General features: G+C 42.9%; 1 protein-coding gene across 8 annotated transcripts in view; it reads right to left on the bottom strand.

The window, feature by feature from the left end:
• Positions 1-3958: 3958 nt before the first annotated feature.
• Positions 3959-22986, bottom strand: part of rere (arginine-glutamic acid dipeptide repeats) — a 530103-nt gene continuing 511075 nt past the window's right edge. For 6 of the 8 annotated variants that reach the window (XM_033048501.1, XM_033048500.1, XM_033048504.1 and 3 more), the window contains 4 exons: positions 12825-12971; positions 11554-11731; positions 9007-9080; positions 3959-6273 (listed from right to left, as the gene is read on the bottom strand). In XM_033048501.1, coding sequence (XP_032904392.1) covers positions 6266-6273; positions 9007-9080; positions 11554-11731; positions 12825-12971 — 407 coding nt within the window. In that variant the 3' untranslated portion in view covers positions 3959-6265. The remainder of the gene's footprint in view (positions 6274-9006; positions 9081-11553; positions 11732-12824; positions 12972-22986) is intronic. The other 2 variants (XM_033048503.1, XM_033048506.1) reach the window with 1 other exon arrangement.

Here is a 22986-nt window from a genome sequence, read left to right as displayed (position 1 = left end):
CTCTGCTCAGCCTCCTTGCCGAAGCCTCCTGCTTACCTTCAGCACCTCTCCCAAAAGCACCTTGCCTTGTTTTTATTGGGTCCTCAATTAGCCAATTTTGATCACTCAATACAACGGCTGCCTTTTGAGATCTCTCGTTGCTGCTCCGACTCCAATTAAAGAAAATCTGTACCCGAAATGTTGAACTTGTTAAATTAACACATTACTTAAAATATTGACTGTATCCAAGATGGCGGCGTTGCCTTAGCAGCTGCGGCTCGCCTGCAGTCCGTCTGTTTTTTTCTTGTCCTTTTGTCCTGTTTTAGTTAATTTTTGGTTTATTAGGTTGTGTATGCGTGTGGGTGGGGGGGGTGAAACATGTTTTTGGACTCTTCCTTCGGGGAGATGCGACTTCTCTTGTCATATCCCCAGTCTCCGTCTCCGCCTGCGCCAAGGCCTAATAGCGGAGCTGGCGGCCTCGGAGCTGGGGCAGCGTTCCAGCGGCAGCGGTCCGACTCCGGAGCTGTTGTGTTCCGACAGCAGCGGCGACCCGGCCTCGGAGCTGGGGCAGCGGCGACCCGACTTCGGAGCTGGGGCAGCGGCGACCCGGCCTCAGAGCTGGGGCAGAGTTCCGGCAGCAGCGGCGACCCGACCTCGGAGGATCGGCTGCGGGCCCAGTGGACGACATCATCGGGAGCTCGCAGGTCACAGGTTGGTGACCTGTTCTCCGGAGCTCCCGCAACAGCTGCGTCCGCTGGACTGGAGGGCCACAGCTTCGACCACCCCGGGCCGCGGAGTTGAACCGGCCCGTTCGCGGAGCTCGGATTCAGCCGCGTGACTGACATTACTTACCATCGCCCGGCGGGGTCACAACATCCGAAGCCTGGATCGCCTCGGCGCACAATAAGAAGGGATGAGACAAAGACTTAAGGCTTTTGCCTTCCATCACAGTGCCTGGTGAACTCACTGTGGTGGATGTTAATTTGTGTTTATTGTGTGTTTTTGTCATTTTTACTATATGTGGGACTGCAAGGCAACAACATTTCGCTCAGACCGCAAGGTCTGAATGACAATAAAGGCTACTTTGACTTGAATGAATAATTCTGTTGCCAGTCTGGGATTATTGGCTTTTCTGGGCGTTGGAGTGGATCTTCAGATTAATACCTCCCAAAAGATCTAGCTCTAATCTAATCGAGGTCACAAACACATCTTCGATCCTCCTTGAATCGTCTCACAGAGTTTAACACCTGACCCTCCATCCATAGCCCAGTTGCCCTCTCTTCTGTCGATTCAAATCAAGAGAAATTCCTGTTTTCTCTTCACTGGCTGCTTCAGGATCGACTGTATTTTTGAAGCCCCTCATATTTCAGATCTAGAGTTCTGTGAAAACATGACAAGTTCCAGTTATTCAGTGATGACACCCAGCCCTGCCTCATCTGATTTTCAATTCCTCCTAATATTGCCATTGTGCTTTTCTGAAATTTGAAACTAATTCCAAATTTCAGCTAGCCTTAGAACTAAAGGGGCTGTCCCACTAGGGCGACCTAATCTGCGAGTTCGCCCACGACTCATACTAGCAGCATGGTCGACACGAGGTCGTAGGAGGTCTTCGTAACTCTCCTTCATGCTCGAGAGTGGTCTCCGCATACTCGACGCCTCAGTAGGGTCTCGGCGTTTTTTTCAATATGTTAAAAAATGCCCGTGAGTAAAAAAAGGTTGCCATGGAAATAAAATCCATACGCTTTTTACTCGTAGGTTTAGTCGTAGTAGGTCGGCATGTTAGTCGTAGGTAATCAAGGGTAGTCGGAGGTAGTTGTAGATAGTCTTCATCATAGTCGAAGGGAGGTCGAAGGAGATCGAAGGAGGTCGTCTTCATTCTCCACTATTCAGTGTCCAATTTTCCCGAAGTTAGTCGTCGCTAGTCTTCAACATAGTCGAAGGAGGTCTTGCACATAGTCGAAGGGGGTCTTCAACATGTCATTTTTACAAAGTCTTCTAAACTCGCCAATTAGGTTGCCCAAGTAGGACAGCCCCTTAAGGCAGTGCCGCAGAGAAACCATGATGCCAATTTAAACTGCTCATGGCTTCTGCAAATACTATTTCCAGGCCAATGAATCAATTTTCCTCATTAATCACTCTCAAACTGAAAAAGATTGTTTGCATTCTCAACATCCCATTTGACCAGCAAAGACACAAGAGTGCTGGAGTACTTCAGTAGGTCAGGCACCATCTTAGGAGATCACGGATAGGCGATGTTTCGGTTTCGGACCCTTCCTTAGTCACCAATCCATGTTCTCCTGAGATGCTGCCTGACCGGCTGGCCCAGCACTCTGTCTCTTCTTTTGTAAACCAGCATCTGTAGTTCTTTGTTTCTGCATCCCAGGTGACCTACCCCTCCTCTCCATTACAGAGACAGTCATGTCTACCTCTATTCCAGTCAATCTGCTGCTGAGAATCTCATCCATTCTTTGGTTTCCAACAGCTTGATGCTCTGTTTTTCTCCTGATTGACTTCCATCATTCACCATCGCAATGATTTTCACCACAGCAATGGCTTGAATTTCAAATCCTATCCTTGCTTTCCAATTTTCCATCACCCTTCTCCATTAGCGCAATGTTTAAATCCTAATAACCTTCTGAGAACTCTATGATTCTCCAACCGAGACTTCCCAGCTATCGCCCAGTCCCTTAGTTCTGGAATTCATCCTGATCTCTTTCGACCAAGATATCGGTTACCTGCTTCAATATTCCCTTATGCTTGGCAGCTGTGACTGTGCTTATGTTGTGAAGTTCTCCTCAACTGAATTGTTGGCACAGTGGAGTAGATAGCAGAGTTGCTGCCACACAGCCCAGTCCTCACCTCTGCTGCTGTCTGTGTGGAGTTTGTCGGTTTTCCTCCAGTTTCCTCCCCACATCTCTCAGACATGCAGCTGCAAGGTTAAATAGCCAGTGTAACATTGCTCCTAGATTGTGGGTCAGCAGTAGAATCTGGAGGGAGCGGGAAGTTGATGGGAATGTGGGATGAATATAAAGTGGGATCAATGTAGGATCTATGAAGCCGGGTGGTTGATGATCAGCATCAGGGAATCCAATCATCAAAAACACCAGGAATGTCAGTGCATCAAAGTGTAATGGCTACAATTTAAGGTCCACAGCAGAAACTAGCGTCTACTGGTTAAAGTAAATGAACATTTTTTTGCTTAAGCCCATCCAAGTCAGATCAATGGAAGGTAACGCAATTCAATTCTCACCGATAATCATCCTGACAAAGATGAGGGTGGCATAGTGGTGAAGCGGTAGAGTTGCTGCCTTACAGCACCAGAGACCCGGGTCAATCCCCACTACTAGTACAGTCTATACAGAGTTTGTATATCCTCACTGTGACCGCCAAGGTTTTCTCCGGGTGCTCAGGTTTCCTTCCACACTCCAAAGATGTACAAGTTAATTGGCTTGAGTGAAAAATTGTGTATTGTCCCTAGTGTGTAGGATAGTGCTGGTGTACGGGGCAATCGCTAGTCGCCGTGGACTCAGAGGGCCGAAGGGCCTGTTTCCACGCTGTATCCTAGTCTGAACATGCTGTGATCCACCTGCCGCAATTCCATCAGATAATCTGGGGATTCAATCATCAAAAACAACAGAATGGCAGTGCATCAACATGCAGTGAAGTTAAGGCTACAAATTAATGTCCACGGCAGAAAGCAGGGCCTTCTGTGGACACTGTATGTTGTGAACATGTACGTGAATATTTTCTGCTTAAACCCATCCAAGTCAGATCAATGGAAGGTAAGGCCATTCAATTCTCACAGATAATCATCCTGAAAAGGATACTTTGAATGACACAGTTACAGAATTGATCACAAAAGATTTTTCGAAGCCTATGAGCCTCGATTATCAACATCACAGTGCACCAACCAGCAGAATAATGAGAGCCAGCTGGCACATCTTTTCTCCTGCTGTGCAATCAAAGAGAAACAAGATTATTGCAGCTCTGTTGGTTTATTTAAGTCACAAATATTTCAAAAATTACAAAATACTCAAATGGAGAAAACACAGAACTCACAATCGTTGCTTCTACAGTTTGTTTACATTGTGTTATCCCATGGCAAACTACTATTATATACATTAAGCTTCAAGATATATATAAATTTAGCATCAGAATTTACATTCTGCTAATGCTGCAGTGAAATAAGAAGCTGGACCATTGACAACATTAAACATTATACTTTTGAAAACACAAAAGCAAAAATAAAAAAACCTGAAACTTTGTGTCACTATCGGGGCTGTCAGTACATCATGTAGTTCTTCCTTTTAAACACAGTCCTATGACAGTGAACACCACATAACAGTCTACAATGGCAAATATACAGTCCTTGATAAAATCAAGGGGAAAGACAGATACGCACCATCAGGAAACCAGTCACCCAGTGCAGACAGTCAAAGCCAGACTCTGCGTTCAGCTTCTGACACTATGTAATAGCTTCATCAATAAAATGGAAAGCACAAAATTGCCAAGAACTTTTAAGAATGATATTTTCAGTTTAAAAAAAAAAAAAAAGATACAGAGACGTGATTGACAAAAGCAAAATAGCAGCACCCTGCTCTAAAATTAATGTTACTTTATCGAAATAACTGCTGGCATCTCAGATACCTAAACCACTGACACCAGACACTGGTGCACATTGGTTAACTATGACAATTTTCTGCTACTTTTAAGCAAAAATGGGTATAAATTTCCACAAGGTAATTAACAGCCCCAAAATCAAAACAGCTACTACAATATTTATAATAAAATGAACCTCAAAACTGAATGCCTTTGACTGGCTATTATCTTTTAACTTTAGAACATTTATCCCAGAAATAAAAGGATACTTTCCATCAGGCTTCAGTAATCACAAGCTCATGCCTGTATTCCAACTCCTTGTTTAATGCAGAAGATTGATCCCTCTTTGCCATTACGAGAGAAATGCACAAACGCTTGCAATTTACAACCACAGCTGAGGGGAACTGAGTTTCACAAATGCCCCTCAGTGACCCACCGTTAAAAGAAGGGCTAATAATAATCCTTTAGCTTATATTTTTGGTCCTTTATCAGTTTCCCCAAACTTTACAATCCATTTTGAGACACTTCAGTAGCCATGATTCGGATACCCAAATGACAAGATATCGCCCTCATATAACAAAATAAGTTGGCAAGCAAAACTGAAAACACGGTAATGATGTCACAGGTATATGCAATTACTAATATTTAACAAGAACAAAGATGTTGGAAATTAAATGCATCAAATATAAAAGTAGCTTATTTGTTCCTTATAATTAGTTTATTTTTTTAAAATATTAAATCATTGAATTATAACTATAAAATGGAGTTAAAAGATTCAACCATCTCTTAAATATTTCAGATACTGAAAATGTTTTTTTTAATGATTAGAATGGAAAGCTTACAATATTTCATGCTGTTGGAAAGCGATCAGTCTAGTAATAGTCTGCACTGTTGACCGGCACGGTATGGGATGTCCAAACTCGGCGATGGCAATATACTAGTTATACAGCCTTTCGTTATTATATTTGAAATCTATGTCAATGTTTGTCTGGACCACGATCCCAGCAACCTTTCGGTGCATGCCACTGCCTCCAGAAACAGTTGAAACAAAAAACCAAAAAACATTCCATTCCAGAGCAAACGTTACCATACAGCTACCTTCTCCTTTAATCAAAGGAAGCGGAGCCGTTTAAAACACTTAGCTTTGCTGTCTGCCATCCAATTAGAAATCCACAACTAATCCTTTACGTACACGGTTCATTTTCTTTATTTACAAATTCAGAAGCCATGCCACAGATTTTTTTCTCTTTAAAGATATCCTACATATTATTTAAGGAATCATGAAATGTGTTATAGTACTTCTACTAGAACTTGGTTTAATCGTTTTTTTTCTTTTGTAAGGATGCATTGTTCAGTGACCGATTGAAACCTGCTCTGGTACCAATGCAAGAACAGCTGGAAACACTGCTCATTTCCCACTATCACATAATAGAACACAACGTCGTGCAAAGATCCACCGCCAGCATCGAGTGATTTGCCCTCCAGAAAGGAATATCATAAAATAAAATCATACAATCCTTTTTTGGGGGGAGGTGGGGGTGGGAAATGCTTTTTGATATAATCTCCATTTTGTTTTGTTCTTGCAGGATGTCAGAGGTCCTTCCACAGTACTGGTTGAGTAATCCTTGGCCTCATGAGCGAGCCTCCACAAGATTCAGGGCTTAAAGAGGCTTGTCACTTTCTTTTTTCAGTCGACTGCAAGAGAGACAAGTGTAGGTTTGAATATAATCACTTTTGGATGTTCTTATTATTTAAAAAAAACACACACATTCAAGATGCACTCGGTTAATCTGAAATGTGAGTTTTTCTCACTTACCAGCGCTTCAAAACACAAATAAAATTAAAGCATAGATACCTCCACTTGGTTCAGAACATATTAACAGCAGTGCTATTGCCCTGACATGCTGCCTTTATAGCTTCATGAAGTTCCAGATAAACACTATCCCTGCTGGGCCATGTTGAACTAAAGGCACTTTTTTAACAGATTAGTCAATCAAGCAGTTTTTCAAAAACACAACGGCTGAACACTGTGACGCAGTCTCTGAACATGACAATGCTGGAACACATCAAACACGAACCATTTCCACCCAGAAGAGCCTCTGTGCAATTGGAAACTGCAATACCAAGTCGAAGGGGTTGAATTCTACCCTTTCCCTAAATTCAGATAAAACATAAAGAGGGATTTTTCCTTTGCTTTTACCGGTTGCTCACAGTAAAAAGCAGAAATCCGTCTAGCCTCGATTTCCTCGCCAAATAGATAGGGTAGATGCACAGAGTCTTTTATCCAGAGCTGGGTCATCAACAACCAGAGGACATAGGCTTAAGGTGAGGGGAAATATTTAACAGAAACCTGCAGAACAATTTTTCCATACAGAGGGTGGTGGGCATATGGAACAAGCTGCCAGAGGAGGCAGTTGAGGCAGGTACTATCACAACGTTTAAAAGACATTGGACAGGTACATGGATAGGAGAGGTTTAGAAGGATATGGGCCAAACGCAGGCAGGTGGGACTAATGGAGAGGCATCTTGGTTGGCATAGGCAAGGTGGGCTGAAGGGCCTGTCTCCATGTTGTATGACTTTATGAGGTGAGAATATCTACATTCACAATTGTGAAATTTAAATAGATACTGGTTCCACAGCCTTACTACGAAGATAGTTTCAGATTTCCATTGCCCTTTTGTGAGGCAAGGTTGCTTCCTAATCGCTATTGTAAATGTCCAAGAGACAATATTTGCCTGCTTGGGATTCCCTTTGTCTAGCACGGCCACAATAAGCTGAATGGCCTCGTTCCATGCAGCGATCTTCTGCGATTCCTTTGTATACCATCAAATCTTGGTAGTTTTAAACAGCTCCCTGACATTATCTCTTAATCACCTGAACCGTGAAATACAAAGCACAAAACACATTTATGTAATGGAAGGTCACCGACGTTCCTATTTGCTTCCAGGCCCACATATCATTCCGGTGAATGTGCACTTCATCTGACTCCTTCCAAAGCCAAAGCATTGTTACTGGAGCTGAGGTGGATTTTGTGTTTAGGATGGAAATCCTTAATTATCTCCACCTTCGAAGATCAATACAAACGATCAGCTTTGCTCATAAGGTCATAAGTGATAGGAGTAGAATTAGACCATGCGGCCCATCAAGTCCACTCCGCCATTCAATCATGGCTGATCTATGGTCTATTAGGAGGCTGATACCCTCCTAACCCCATTCTCCTGCCTTCTCCCCTTAACCTCTGACACATGTACTAATCAAGAATCTATCTATCTCTGCCTTTAAAATATATCCACTGACTTGGGCTCCACAGCCTCTGTGGCAAAGAATTCCGCAGATTCACCACCTCCTGTTCAAAGAAATTCCCTCCTCATCTCCTTCCTAAAAGAACATCCTTTAATTCTGAATCTCTTTGCCTACAGTTCCTGGACCTTCTATCTGCTTTCTATGGGGGGAACTATCATGGATTCCCATTAGAGTGCTTGCACCTTTCTTATTTTTGAGCTCTACCCATATCGCCTCAGTGGACAAACCCTCCAGTACGTCTGCTCTGAGTGTTGCCGTGTCAGTTTCCTTGATCTGGAGAGCAACTCCTCCACCTCTTTTACCTCCTTCCTTGTGCAATGCTGACCAAGGAAGCATTGCACACAAAAACAGACCATACCATAACCCTCTGTCCATCACCCTCTGTCTGGCTTCCTCGCTGAAGTCTCTTTAGTTAAAGCCCCTCTAGCTTGACCCCTTGAGTCTGCTCCCTCTAGCTCAGCACTTCACCTCAACATAGCCTCTCAACATCACAACAGGGCCACTCCACTGCACTTGCACTTCCTTTTATTGGCTGCTGTGTCTCTCAATGACTATCATTTAACTGTCCGGCCTCTGATTTTTGAAAAAAGCCTCTGCTGCTTTGCAATGGGCTGCTTTGTTTTTAAACTCTCCCCCTGAATTATCGCAAAAAAAGATTCCTCTCCTCCGCCATCTGCTGCTCTCCAAATGTCCCGCAGATTTGTGAACACAAAAATAAAAATGCCCTCAGTCGTTAAGCGGTCAGTGAAGAGCAAGCGGCGACATTTCCAGTGATAGGAATGACTGAGCACATATGATGGCAAAAATAGTACCCGGAAGGAAGGTTAACACAGACATGCAAACATTGGTGTGTAGATTAACAAGGTCCTTAGCTTCAAAAAGTTAACGTAGCACAAACATGTTTCAGCAAAATATGGCTGTGCTGTTCTGGTGCTTGTGCACCATTTATAGATTTACCGTTTGAGGTGTTGCAGGACAGGGGTATGTTTTTTTTTACGGCATGCTGCATTTTGAGCAGAACCTATGGAGGCCACATTCAAAATTGTGACAAACACCAATGGGAAGTTTACACCATGCTAATTTTTTGAAACAGGTCCAATATCTGATTGAAGTTAGTCACTTACAAGTTTTGTTGCAATCTAATGAGTTCACACAGCTAGGGTTTCCACCTTGCCTAATATTGATAGGAACCCAGAGTCTAAAGAAAAGAAAATCTGTATCAATTTTAACTTTTCTTCTGTTGCTGGTGATTTTCAAATCCTGAAGGTGGCACACCAGGTAGAGCTGTTGCATCAGGTGCCACGGACCTGGATTCAACTCTGAGCTCGGGTGCATCTCTGCATGGAGTCTGAATGTTCTCCCTGTCTCTGTTCTCTCCGGTTTCCCCCCACAACTCAACCCACGTGTGGGTTGGTAGGTCAATAGGCCGCTGAACACTGCCCCTCGTGCGTGGGTGAGTATTGGGATCTTGGGGGTGTTGGTGAGGGTGTGGGGAGAATGAAATGGGATTAAGGTAGGATTAGTGTAAATGGATGTTTTTTTGGTCAGCATTGACTCGGTGGACTGAAGGGCCAGTTTCTGTGCTGCATCTCCCTTTGACCCTCGTCACATTTTAGCATTTAGGCCAAAAGTAGCACACACATGTGTTCAAATTATGGGTTTCTTTAACTATTTTGAAGTTACTGCTGAGTTAATGAATTAAGTAATTCCTTATCTTTTTATGAAACACCAAAGGAGTAACAGGGGTGTCCAAATGCACAAAGGCAAATATATCCCAACTGTGATAGGTTTGCACTTCAAGCTCGAAATTAATACACTGCATTGATAACTTTTTATAGTGAATGGTGATCTATTTTTCCCACTCAACATTCTCCTGCCTTTTCCTAGTAACCTTTGATGCCCAGACTAATCAAGAATATTGAGCAGTCTGTTCTCAGCAGTTAAATGGAACAGCACTGAAGAAAGTGCCACGGTCGCATAAGAGACTCAAGGTTGTAACCTCACAAACACTGAGGTGAGACATGGATGGTGTAGAATTTCCACATTTGTTATGAATTATGTCTAATGAACGGGGGAGCTCTGGTGCTTTTTCTTTATGGTCTTGGTCACAGTAAATAATTAACCAAGATAACCATAAAAGAGATGATGTTTAAGAAGAGGGACAGCTAAACCTGATGTGTAAGGAGGGAACTGCAGATGCTGGTTTACACCGAAGATAGACACAAAATGCTGGAGTAACTCAGCAGGTCAGGCAGGATCTCTGGATAGAAGGAATGGGTGGCGTTTCAGGTCGAGGCCCTTCTTCAGAAGGAGGCCTGCCTGTCCCGCTGAGTTACTCCGGCATTTTGTGTCTATTTCCGCTGAACCTGATATTTTAAGAGAGTAAACTTAATCAAACCTATTTATAGGGGAGACACGGTAAGGTACCAATGCCTCAAATTTACAGGGTAGTTATTGCTTGCATTTTCAAGAAGTATTATTTGAAATTGGTTCATGGCTTTTGACAATGACAGTGTTCTGCTTTGTAAACAGAAATGATTGCAAATGCAAAAAATAATGCTGGTTCCGATGTAGAGGTTCTTAACGAGGCAACATGAGAACTTCTGATAAATGTTCAGTAAAAAAAAATCCGAGGGGTGATGCTTTTTGATTTATTGACACATGTTTATGTGCCTCTCCCGTGAAAAATGTCTCCCTTTGTTTATTTTTCAAGATCATTTTACACGCTCCCCAAAAGATTAGATTTCTTCTGGATGTGCCACAATTCCGGGAAAACCCCGAGCCAAAAGTAATGGTGGCAAGAGCACCGGGCACTCCAGCTACCTTCAACACAGAACCAAAACAAGAAGCTCACAGTGAAAAAATGAAAGGCATTACTCTGTAAAGAAGGGGTGCATTGTGAATGTCGTTTATAATGTTCACATTTGCTCTGAAGATAGTGTGTGTAATTGACAAGGTTATCTCCTGGGATTTGGGGGTTTTCATGTCAGGAGAGATGAAGGCCGGCTGGCCTATATTTATTGAAGTGTGAAATGATGAAAGGGATTTGCAGGGTGGGTGTTGCTTTCTCTGGTTGGAGAATCTGGAATTAGCATACACTGAGGTGTTCAACATTTAGAAGAGGAGATATATATTTAGTCAGGGAGCAGTGGATGCAAGAGTGTATTCAAAGCAGAGAAAATATGGGATATAAATTAGCAATGCAGGTTACATTCGTATGTGTTTTGCTGTTCCATTTAACTGCTGAGAACAGACTGCTCAATATTCTTGATTAGTCTGGGCATCAAAGGTTATTAGGAAAAGGCAGGAGAATGTTGAGAGGGAAAAATAGATCAGCCACGATTGAAGGGAGTGGAATGGACACGATGGGTTGATTGGCCGAATTCTGCTCCTGTGCCTTATGGTCTTACTTTCTTATTGTGTGATATTCAAAAGATAACGTGCAGCTTTAGATGGATATGGGACAGCTAAGGACAGGTTTAGAAGGGTATGGGCCAAACGCAGGTAGATGGGACACGTTGGTCAGTGTGGGCAGGTTGGGCCGAAGGGCCTGTTTCCACGCTGTATGACTCTATCTGTCAAGGGGCAAAATAATCCTGATTTGTTGTTGAATTTGAGCGTGGGGGCACCTACTCCAAAAGGAAGTCCAGCAGCTGGACAGAAGCTCCTACCTGTAATAGTCTTCTTGTCCAGGAAGGGGGCCTCCGTGCATGTGATGGTGGCCATGAAGCCACTGTTGCTCCATGGCTAGTCTCTGCAGTTCTGCCGACTGGGCATGCATCGCCTGGAGTTGGTGCGCTGCTGACATTGGGGCTGGAATAGCACCGGGCATGTCTCTGTAAGGTCCACCTGAAAACAACAAGCCAATGGACGATGTGGAAACAACGAATGGAAGAAGCAGGTTAACAAAAATAAAGAAGACACACAGAGTGCTGGAGTATCTCAGCGGGTCAGGCAGCATCTCTGAAGAACATGAATAGATGAAGTTTCAGGTCGTAAAATCTGAAGAAGGGCCCCGACCCGAAATGTCATTTGTTCATGTTGCCTGGTTTGATTTGTATTTGAGATACAGCATGGAAACGGGCCCCGAGGCCCAACAAGTCCACACCGAACATCAATGACCCGTTCACTCTTCTTCAAAATTATCGCAACTTTCTTATTCACTCACTGATAGATCATAAGATCATGATAGGGAAAGAATTAGGCCATTCAGCCCATCAAGTCTACTCCGCCATTCGATCATGGTAGATCTATCTCTCCCTCCTAACCCCATTCTCCTGCCTTTTCCCCCCATAATCTCTGACATCTATACTAATCAATAATCTCTTTCTCTGCATATCTCTCTTAAATATTTCCATTGACCTTGCCTCCACAGTCTTCTGTTGTAAAGAATTGCACAGATTGAACATCCCCTGACTAAAGAAGATCAGACTAGGGGCAATTTGCAGTGGTCAATTAAACTTCATATCTGCACGTCCTTGGGATGTGGAAGGAAACCAGAGCATCTGGAGGAAATCACGCATTCACAGGGAGAAGGCACAAACTTCACACAGACAGCACCCGAGGTCAGGATTGAATCCGGCTCTTTAGCGCTGTGAGGCCGCAGCTCTACCAGCTGTGTCACTGTTCCGCCCATCGAGTTACTCCAGCACTATGGGTCTTTTTTTAAAGTCAATCGACAAGAAAATTCTATTTTTATCTCCAACAGTTTATGAAATATGCCATACCAAATGCAGTGCAACAAATGGACAAATTGCTGCCTGTATTCACATAATTTTGTATTGATATATACACAAATTACAAATATCCGATAAACACAGCGGAAAAATTTAGCATTACCTGCATTCAAAAAACATTTTAAAATTAAAATATGGCAATTCCTCCTCACACCAATTACACATTGTGATGTAATGACTTGAGAAGAATGTCTGAATTCTCTTACCAAAGACAGGATGATGCCTGAGCATTTCATGTTCGTGAGGAGCTTGGGTCAACAGTGGGTTCGGGATTGCACCAGGCGGGTAAGGAAAACGGGCCAAATGGGGACCAGCAGCCAGTGGATCCACTAATGGATGCACACCTCCTGAACCTGGTTGGGAGAAAAAGAAATAACCTTTAAAAAAGCATTGCTGGCACAATGAGCTACATTGTTTTGTCTTTTAAGTCAATATACAGTGGGTCAGAGTACAGCGGCTGAGGCTGTGAATGCATTCCATCATACAATACCACCTCTCTCGTCAGCTCTTAGCGTGATTCGGGACATCTTGGTTTCAACATCCTGTGTGATTCTACCCATAGCCAAGGATGCCGATTTCTACATCCATATTAATGCTGCTTTCTAGAACATAGAAAGGTACAGCACAGGAACAGACCCTTTGGCCCACAATGTCTGTGCCAAACACGATGCCAAGACCAACTCTAATCAGCCTGCACATAATCCATAACCCTTCATTCTCTGCATATTCTTGTGCCTATCTAAGTCTGTTTAATGCCACTATCGAATCTGCAGTCACCACCACCACCCCTGCCAGTCCATTCCAGGCACCCACCACTCACTGTGTAAAAAAACTTGCTTCTGTTCTGTTGCGAGCTCAAGCCTTCCGTTTGAGCTCGTTTGTACCTTTTAGACTTGCAATAGTCTTACAAATTGCTCCATTCAGGTCCTGTCAGTTATCAAAATCAAAAGAGCAGCAATTCAGATTCTCCTGGATCCATGGAGAGACAACAGCCTTGTACTTAAGGAAATCTGACTTCTTCAGGGCACATGTTTGTTCATCAAAATCAACTCCTTCTTCACCAATGAAACAAATTCAATAGCCCAGAAATGCAGACGGGACTGAGGGAATGCGGAGACGAGTGGTGGGATCAACAGCGAACGTGGACGCGAGGCACAAGAACAACCATGGGCAAATTGGATGCAGAACAGGCATGAGGCGCTGTACTGATATAGGTTTACTACTGTCATGTGTACTGATATACAGTGTTTTTGTGCTCAAAGGTAAATCATGTCATACATGAGTACATCAGGTGGTGGAAAAGAGACAATAAACAGCGCCCAGAACAGCTATAAAGCTACAGCTACAAAGAGAGTATGGTTTAAAAAAAAAGTCTCAAGCGAGGAAGAAGTGAATATTGGGGGTGGGAGGGTAAATGAGGGGAATGTGAGGCTAATTTGAATGAAGTTTTAGGCTGCATTCACAATTTTCTCTAGTCCTTATTTAAGTTTTTAAATTTTATCTTCTTGCAAGATGAAGCCTTGTAGTAAGCACAGTTTAAAAACGTTGACCCAAAATGTTCTTGCTCATTTTATTTCGACATTCTTCATAGGTGCTTAAAACAGGTGAAGGGTGCCTGTACCATTGCAAGTGATGGACCATAGCATATGTATGCTTTTGCCAGAACTGAGCCAGGATGGAACCCAAGATATTCCAGTGATTATACATTGGGGGAACTGAAGATGGGTGTAATTAAAGCACATCTTTGACTGCTCTGTGGAATAATGAAAGGTGCTTCTCCAGAGTCTGACGTACATGCCTGTTGTCACCTCTTGCAATTAACGCTCCTCGCACTGTTGCATTGGTTTCTTTCCCTGCTTATCGTAGGGAGTTGGTGGTGAAACTGAGACCCTGAAATTCAGTGCTGCATTTGGTTCAGTTGTATGACTTGAACCACAACTACTTGAAGGATGTGATTAAGCTAAATGTTGCAGAAAAGATTCATAAACATGTTGGGGATTTGAAGGGTCTGTGTTGTACGAAGGGACTGGATAGGTTGGGACTGTTTTCTGTGAAGGGAAGGATGCCGAGGAGTGATGTTACAGTTTATAAAATCATTAGGGGCATAGATAAGGTGGATGGTCGCAGTCTTTTTCCTAGGATAGCGGAGCCTAAAACTAGAGGGCAGAGGCTTAGGGTAAGAGGGAAAAGATTTAGGAGGCAATCTTTCCACACACAGAGTGGTGTCTTTAGAGAATGAAATGCTAGAGGAAGTGATACAGGCTGGAATAATTATACTATTTTAAAGACATATGAACAGGTACATGTGTCGGATGGAACTACAGATGCTAGTTTACACCAAAGACATAATGCTGGAGTAACTCAGCAGGTCAGGCAGCATCTCTGGGGAAAAGGAATTGGATTTTTCTCCAGAGAAGCTGCCTGACCCACTGAGTTACTCCGGCATTTTGTGTCTATGAACAGGTACATGGATGGGAAAGATTTGGAGGGATATGGGCCAAACGGGACTAGCTCAGACATAGGTACTTTACTGGACACAGGCGGAAGGGCCTGTTTACATGTCGCATGACGAAATGGACAGACTATTGTTGCCCATCGCCAATCTCTTGCAATGTGGCCACAAGTCTTCAAGGAGCAAAGGAACTGGTTTCTGACTGCAGATCCTGGAAGAAGGTGCGATGATGATCAGAGCTCATACAATGGTATAAATTACGTGGTTGAAAAGGACCACATAAATTATACATTGCTAACTAAAGAAAGCAGGCAGAGTGGAACAAAGGGTTTGTGAGGACAAAGGACGAGGGGAAAATGAAAAAAAAAGATTTTTCCTATAAAGATGCAGTTCAACTACAACAGAGGTGACTGAAAGCAAGACCTGTTGGGTCATGATATGGAATATTACAAATTTCTCAATATTATTTTTCTTGCTATTTTGAAATGTTGCCCTTCAGTTTATCCTCCCCCCCCCCATCAAATGCTTACACGTTCAGCTTCCTCTTCCAAAAAGCAGCTCTGTCGTTGCGCTTCTAAAGTTTTACAATGCTGTGAACACAATATTTGTGATTTTTTGGAAGCAAAGTTACCATGTAGAGTCCAAGCAGCTATGATGCTTTTTATATAATAGATCAAATCATTGCATCTTCTTTCATGTCTGAGAACTTGGGAAGAGAAGGTCCGTGAGTATGGGGACCCTGGCGGTAAAATTACAGTTGTCTCATCGACCTGTTTGATTTATTTTCAATAAATTTACTGGAATTTGCAATGTACAAATTGGCTGCTGTGTTTGTTACATTGCAAGTTTGCAACAGTGACTGCACTTCAAAGGGACTTCACTGACAGTAAGGCACTTTGAGATGCTTAAAAGTCATGAACAGATTAGATTAGTTTATTGTCTGATGAGTTTATTATAGTTGACTGAATAATTTGTTTAAATAAAGGGTTTGTTCTTTCCTTTGATGCCAAGGTTGGAGTCTAATGACATCAATGAGATCCTACTTTCTGTTGGGTGTTGAACATTCAGTGCTGGCCTCACCAAGAACATTCGGCATTCAGGATCAGCAAACCCATAAAGGAAGCGATTACATTTTCTCAGATTATCTTTTGGCAGCGCTGATTCAACAATAGATTTGGAGATAGGATGGGAAGCATGAATCATGGTTAAAAAAAACCCTACTATATAAATAAAGTCAATTTACTCAGTTACTCTGTTCAAAGAACAGAGTAAATGCTCTGCCCTTTTACGAGGATGTCGCCAGGACTTGAGGGCCTGAGCTGCAGAGAGAGGTTGGTTATTCCTTGGAGCACAGCAGAATGAGGTGTGATCTTACAGAGATGCATAACATCATGAGGGAATAAGTAGGGTCAATTAACTTTTTTTTACCCTAAGTATGGCCAGATTCATGGATAGGAAGGGTTTAGTAGTAAAAATGAACTGCAGATGCTGGTTTATACCAAAGATAGGCACAAAATGGTAGAGTAGCTCAGAGGGTCAGGCAGCATTTCCAGTGAAATGCTGTTTCGGGTCAGGACCCTTCTTCAGACCGATTGTCGTAGGGAGAAAAAACTGGAAGCAAAGATAAAAACAGGAGAAATCGGAGCCGACAACAGGTGACCTCAGCAAGGAGATCCCTTGATAGGCTGACTCCTGGCTAGGGACATGTATGAGCCCAACATTATTGCGAATTATAGAACTGGTTACCAGACATTTAGAGAAGGGGAGAGAGAAGAAGGTGTCTGTGGAAGTTACCTAAAATTGTAGAATTCAATGTTCATACCACTGGGTTGTCTCCGTACTACAATCAGCCTGAAGAACGGTCCTGACCTGAAACATCACCTACCAATTTTTTCCAGGGTCGAGAGTGATATGGGCGAACTGTGGGCAGGTGGGACTCGTGTAGATGGTGGGATCTTGGTCGGCACGGGCAAGTTCGGCCGAAGGGCGTGCTTCCTTGCTGTATGACTCACCATGGTATTTATTAAGATGAATGCAGAGTGGAGGATATGCGCATAATATAAACTGTACAGCACTTACAGCATTTTGGTAAAAAGTCTCGACTGACACGAGAAATTATGCAATCAACTCAATTCTGCCTGACTGTGACGATGCCACTGTATGCAGCCTTTATTATTCCTCGCGGTTCCTTACCGTTTCTGGGCCCCTATGGAAATCTTGGGTACTCCCACCCCAATCTTTGCCTCCCCTCTGATGCTAGCTGCACCTGACCCAAAAGGCAAGTGCTTTATTGCCCAAGAGAGGCCGACGCCTATTAATTAATCATCACGGAACTGTTGCTTGTGGGAGCTTGTGGTGCATAAATTACCTGCCTCATTTCCCACACTACTTCTATGACTACACTTCAAAAATACTTCTGTGAGTCTTTCATGACTTTGGGTTAAGCCACAGGTCATGAAAGACATTACAGAGATTCGTTCTTTCTTTGTATAAAGAAACTCCAGTAGAACAATTAATGAGCTGCTATTGAAAAATAGACGAGTATTTGGTTGCTGGAATTTCCTCGCATTCGGCTAAAAATGATTGCCTTAACAGTGGAATATAAATCTTTTCCATCTGGAATTATGTGCTTTTAATTTTGGAACCATCTTTGGACCAAGACTTAAATGTGCATGCGTGACTAAAATCTAAAACCCTTGCAGTTAGAAGACTTGCGATTAACAGCTTGTTGCTTCAAAGCAGCACACCAGCTGTGAAAGATCCTGTGAAAAACTGTACGTGGTGGAACGGTGAACCTAAAATGTGGGAAAAAAAACTAAAGGTTTATCCCCATTTCAATTTCAACAAAGGCACAAAATGAAGCCTAACTGATCAGATGCAAGTAGAATCAACATAGTTTATATACCAAGGGACAGCGATAGTTTTTCTCCCTTGCCCTACTAGGACATGGAAGTAATCTCCACGATGCATTATCTGGCTGAAAGCCCATTTCTAAGAGAACAAAATCCATGTTTTTGTCGGTCAGGCTGGACTGTAGGTGAGAAATGGACCTCCAAGGGTTGATAGCGATCAATAGGTTGATCTGATTCAGCAATTATCCATGAACAAAATATCACAGAATGGTTACACAACAGATGGAGGTCACCTCGCCCTTTGAGTCCATGGAGGCTCCATGCAAGAGCAAACAAGTCTCACTCTTCTGTCCTCTCCACAGCCCTGGAAATTCTCACTTTCCGAATACCTAATGCTGCAAATGAATCTGCCTACAGCATTCCACACCCTAACCATTTGCTACGTAAAAGGATTTTTCCCATGTTACTTTTGATAATCATCGTTATTCAGTGCCCTGGGTCTTGAAGCTCTGCCAAGGAAGCGGCTTCTCTGCATCCACTCTGCTTATACCATTCCAGATTCTAAATCCCTCTATCAGATCTTCCAATCTCTCTTGACCCGAGGAGAGTAACTTCACTTCTCCTGTCTAAACACATAACTAATCCGTGGAAGTATTCCAGTACATCTCTTCTGCACACACTCTCCTAATCTGACAGATATTGAATCATTCCACATGTTCCACTGTGGTTGGGGTACCAATTTTGCAAAACTGATTCCCATGGTTTCACAAATGTGACTTTGATTTGCCAAATGTTCGCAAAGCAGAAGTGAAGTACATTAATGGACTTCACCTGAAGTCTGCGAACATAGAAAAGTGCAGCACAGGGATAGGCCCTTCGGCCGATAATGTCTGTGCCGAACACGATGCCAAGATAAACTAATCTCATCTGTCTGCACATGGTCCATTTCGCTCCAACTCTCTGTATATCCATGCAACTAGAACTATCGAAAAGCCTCTTAAATGCTACTATCATATCAGCCTCCAATACCATCCATGGCAGCATGTTCCAGGTCCCCAACACATTCTGTGTAAAATAAAAAACTGGCCCTGCACATCTCCTTTAAACCTTTCCCCTCCTACTTTAATGCTATGCCCCCAAGTCTTTGACATTTCCACTCTGGGGAAAAAGGTTCTGAATGCTTATCCCAAATGCCTCTGATAATTTTACATACTTCTATCAAGTCTCCCCTCAACCGGAGTTCCAGAGAAAGCAATCAAAGTTTGTCCAACCTCTCCTTAAAACAAATACCCTCCAATCCAGGCAGCATTCCGGTAAACCTCTACTGAACACTTTCCAAAGCTTCCACATTATAATGGGGTGACCAGAACTGCAAACAATACTCCAATACTGCCTTATTTTGAACGCAGCTCAGATAAACGTTCACTCACTGTGCATGAAGTAAAGGTTTTATGATCAATCAAACAATGTACATTGTTTCCCAGTTTCCTCTTAAACATCTGTCTATTCCATAAATTACAGATTACCCTTTTCTCAAATTAACCAAAGGTCTTTTGCGCTTGTTCTTCATATACATCATTCCACCGTATAAGATTTAACACAGATTCATTGACCCAACCCAACTACGTCATTTTTGCAGCATTATAGATCATATCTTGACTGCAACCGTTTCAACCGAAGGAATATGAAATTCTGCTTTATTTCAATTTTTCTACAATTTATTTCTTCACTCCCAAAAATCTACTACCTCATACTTTTTTTACACTGGGTAACTCCATGTATTCCTTTATATACTTGATACAAATGGAACTTCATGTAAACACATCACAAAACCCCCCAGGGAAAAGTTCAGTCTTTTGCATGATCTTTGTAGACAGGATCTATATATTCCCACTTTACTCAGGAAGCCTCTAGTATTTGACTCATAACATGGCAGAATACAAGAAAAAATTAATCCCTTTTTCATCTCTTATTTCAAATGTTCCTATCTCTATTTTGTAAATTGAGTTATGGCTGAGTTTTGATTTGTCTGGACTAGTTTTTTTTTCCAAAGTGTAAATGTTACACATTTTTCCTCAATCTCAAATCATGTCTTTGCATATTTCTTTGTAATAAGGGATAGGCGACTGGTTTCCTCATGTCAACGTTAGAGGAAAAATATCCGCTTTTCAATAACAAGATAACAACATCATAAGACATACGAGCAGAATTAGGCCATTGCCCATTGAGTCTGCTCTGCCATTCGATCATGGCTGATCTATTTTTACCTCTCAACTCCTTTCTCCTGCCTTCTCCCTGTAAACTTTGACACCTTTACTGATCAGAAACCTCCACTTTAAAAAATACCTATTGACTTGGCCTTCACCACTGTCAGTGGCTAGAATTCAACAGATTCACCACCCTCTGGCTAAAGAAATTCCTACTCTCCAATCTAAACGTACGTCCTTATTTTCTGGGGCGTTGCCATCTGGTCCTAGACTCTCCCACTACTGGAAACATTCTCTCCTCAAGATATCGCCAAAAAAACCACCATGGCACCAAACTATTTTCTTTGACCTGTAGGCACAATAATTATACGGGAGTGCAATATCTTGGTTGAAATTGAACACACGGCTTGGTCTTATAGTTGGGGAGGGGAGGAGGCAATGCCCTTGTATCTGCATTACAGTTCCATCCACTGCAGTTAATTCAAGGAAACTGAATCCTTGGTGATTAGGAAATTGGAACCAATTAATTTAATTGCAGTGTAATGGAACGGCTAACAAAGCATGAGGCCACTCTGCAGCTGAAATGTAATGCAGCTGTCTATTTGCAGAACTCACAAATCTATAAAATACATTAAATACGTTTTTGAACATTAGTTAAGAACTTTGTGAAAATGGCTTCTTAATCACAAATTAAGCACTTGATCGTAGTTCTTTTTCCAGGTAGAGTTACCGTGTCTTTTTGAAAGAAGCAACTCAGTTATTCTAATCTAGTTTCTTGATGAACTGGTTCATTACAGTAGCTTACACTAAAGACAGTCTCTTTAATGCAGCCAAACATATCATGATGCTTCACAAAGGAGTGATCAAGCAATACTACTGATGCTTAACCTCATGAGAGGTAGGTAGTCTGATGCCTGAGTGTGGTCACGAAAAATGGCTTTATAGAACACCTTAATCATAATTAAAATACGAAAAGCAGAAACGCAGAAGGTTTTGAAGAAAGCATTCCAGAATTCAGAGGCTTTAGTAGCTGAGACATGGCCCCCAATGGTGGAGGGCTTTTGGAGATTTGGTGACAACAGAATTAGAGCAATATGGACATCTTGTAATATCCAGGGAGGGCTGGAGTAGTAAGTTCACTGCAGTTTTGAAAATCTGGTTAATTTAAAAACTAAAGCATTTATTAATTGCAAACCAGTGTGGGTGAGCAAGCCCAAGCACAGTGTGTGAGCAGAATAGTGCATGTTATAATTTGGCCAGTATCAGAGCTAATACACATGTAGACCTAGTAAATAATACGACCAATAAAATGCACAATGGAAGAAGGTGATAACTTTTGGGAAAAAAAAACAATTTCCAAATTCCATTCCCACACACACAAAATCATAAAAGGAAATGAAAATAAAAATTAAGGAAGGTAGATAAAACTGCTGGAGAAACTCAGCGGGTGAGGCAGCATCTATGGAGCCAAGGAAAAGGTGACGTTTCAGGTCGAGACCCTTCTTCATACTGATGTGGGCATGGTGGGGGCTGGAAGAAGAAAGGAAGAGGCGTAGACAGTGGGCTGTGGCAGGCGGGGAAATCGCTATCAAAACATGGGGGTGGGGGGACACATAATTTCTTGGTGGCCGTGGGCACACGCATGCGCGCATACACACACACAAGGCTTCGGAGGCATCAGCCGTGGGCCCTGTGGACGGTAACATCGGGAGCTGACCTGGTTGGTGACTGACTCTGAACTCCAGCAACAGCAGCTTCGTCCGCCCCGGATCGTGGGGCTTGAATAGGCCCGTTCGCGGGGCTTTTCATCGCTCGGCGCGGCTTTAAATCGGCCGGCGGGGGCTTCAACATCGGTAGCCTCAATCGCCTCGATGCAGCAGTTTGATTTTAAGCCGTGCCGGGCGATGAAAGGCCCCACAAATGGGTCGATTCAGTCCTTAGAAAGCCTGATACCCGCTTGAATCTTTCAAAAGCTACAATGTGATAAATAACACTTAAACAAATAAAACTGAAGCAAATGAAGGCAAACAGAAGAACCAACCTTGGAGGGGGGAGGGAGAGAGAGAGAGAGAGAGAGAGGAGAGAAAAAATACTTAATAACGTGAGTGACCAAATGGGGGATTTACCTGCAAGCCAGCCAGGGAACCTATTCGACCGGATCCCTAATGACCTTACCCACTTAAATCCGATATCCGTTTAAATCTTTCCCATCCACCCACACATCCAATTAGTTCAAATGGTAATTGTGCTAATTACAAATGGTTATTGTACTCGCATCAGACAGCTTTAAGAAATTCTCCGTGAATACCTTCAGTAATACTTGAAGGTCAAAACACAATTGGCGACACATCATGTTAATATGATGTTAATAGAGACATTTAACAAGCGCTTTAACAGTGACACCCCCACTGTCTCGCGGAAAGCGGAGATTTTAATAGATTTTTTCCCACCAAATTTCAAAATCTGGATTACAAAACATGGGGGGGGGGGGGGGGATTTTTCCCCACCTCGTAAAACATGGGGGGGACGTGTCTCCCCCCCCGTGATTTCCGCCCATGGCTGTGGGAGAGCTGGGAAGGGGAGGGGAAAGAGAGGGAATGCAAGGACTGCCTGAAATTGGAGAAGTCAATGTTTTATACCGCTGGGGTGTAAACTACCCAAGCAAAATATGAGGTGCTGCTCCTCCATTTTACTCACTCTGGCCATGGAGGAGGCCCAGGACAGAAAGGTCGGATTTGGAATGGGAGGGGGAGTTGAAGTGCTGAGCCACCGGGAGATCAGGTTGGTTATTGCGAACTGAACAAAGGTGTTGGGCGAAGCGATCGCCAAGCCTACGCTTGGTCTCACCAATGTAGAG

Source organism: Amblyraja radiata, chromosome 31 (assembly GCF_010909765.2).
Source record: "Amblyraja radiata isolate CabotCenter1 chromosome 31, sAmbRad1.1.pri, whole genome shotgun sequence".
Classification (NCBI taxonomy): Eukaryota; Metazoa; Chordata; class Chondrichthyes; order Rajiformes; family Rajidae; genus Amblyraja; species Amblyraja radiata.
The sequence above is the reverse complement of the archived record's forward strand: the minus strand, read 5'-3'. Positions and strand labels throughout refer to the sequence as shown.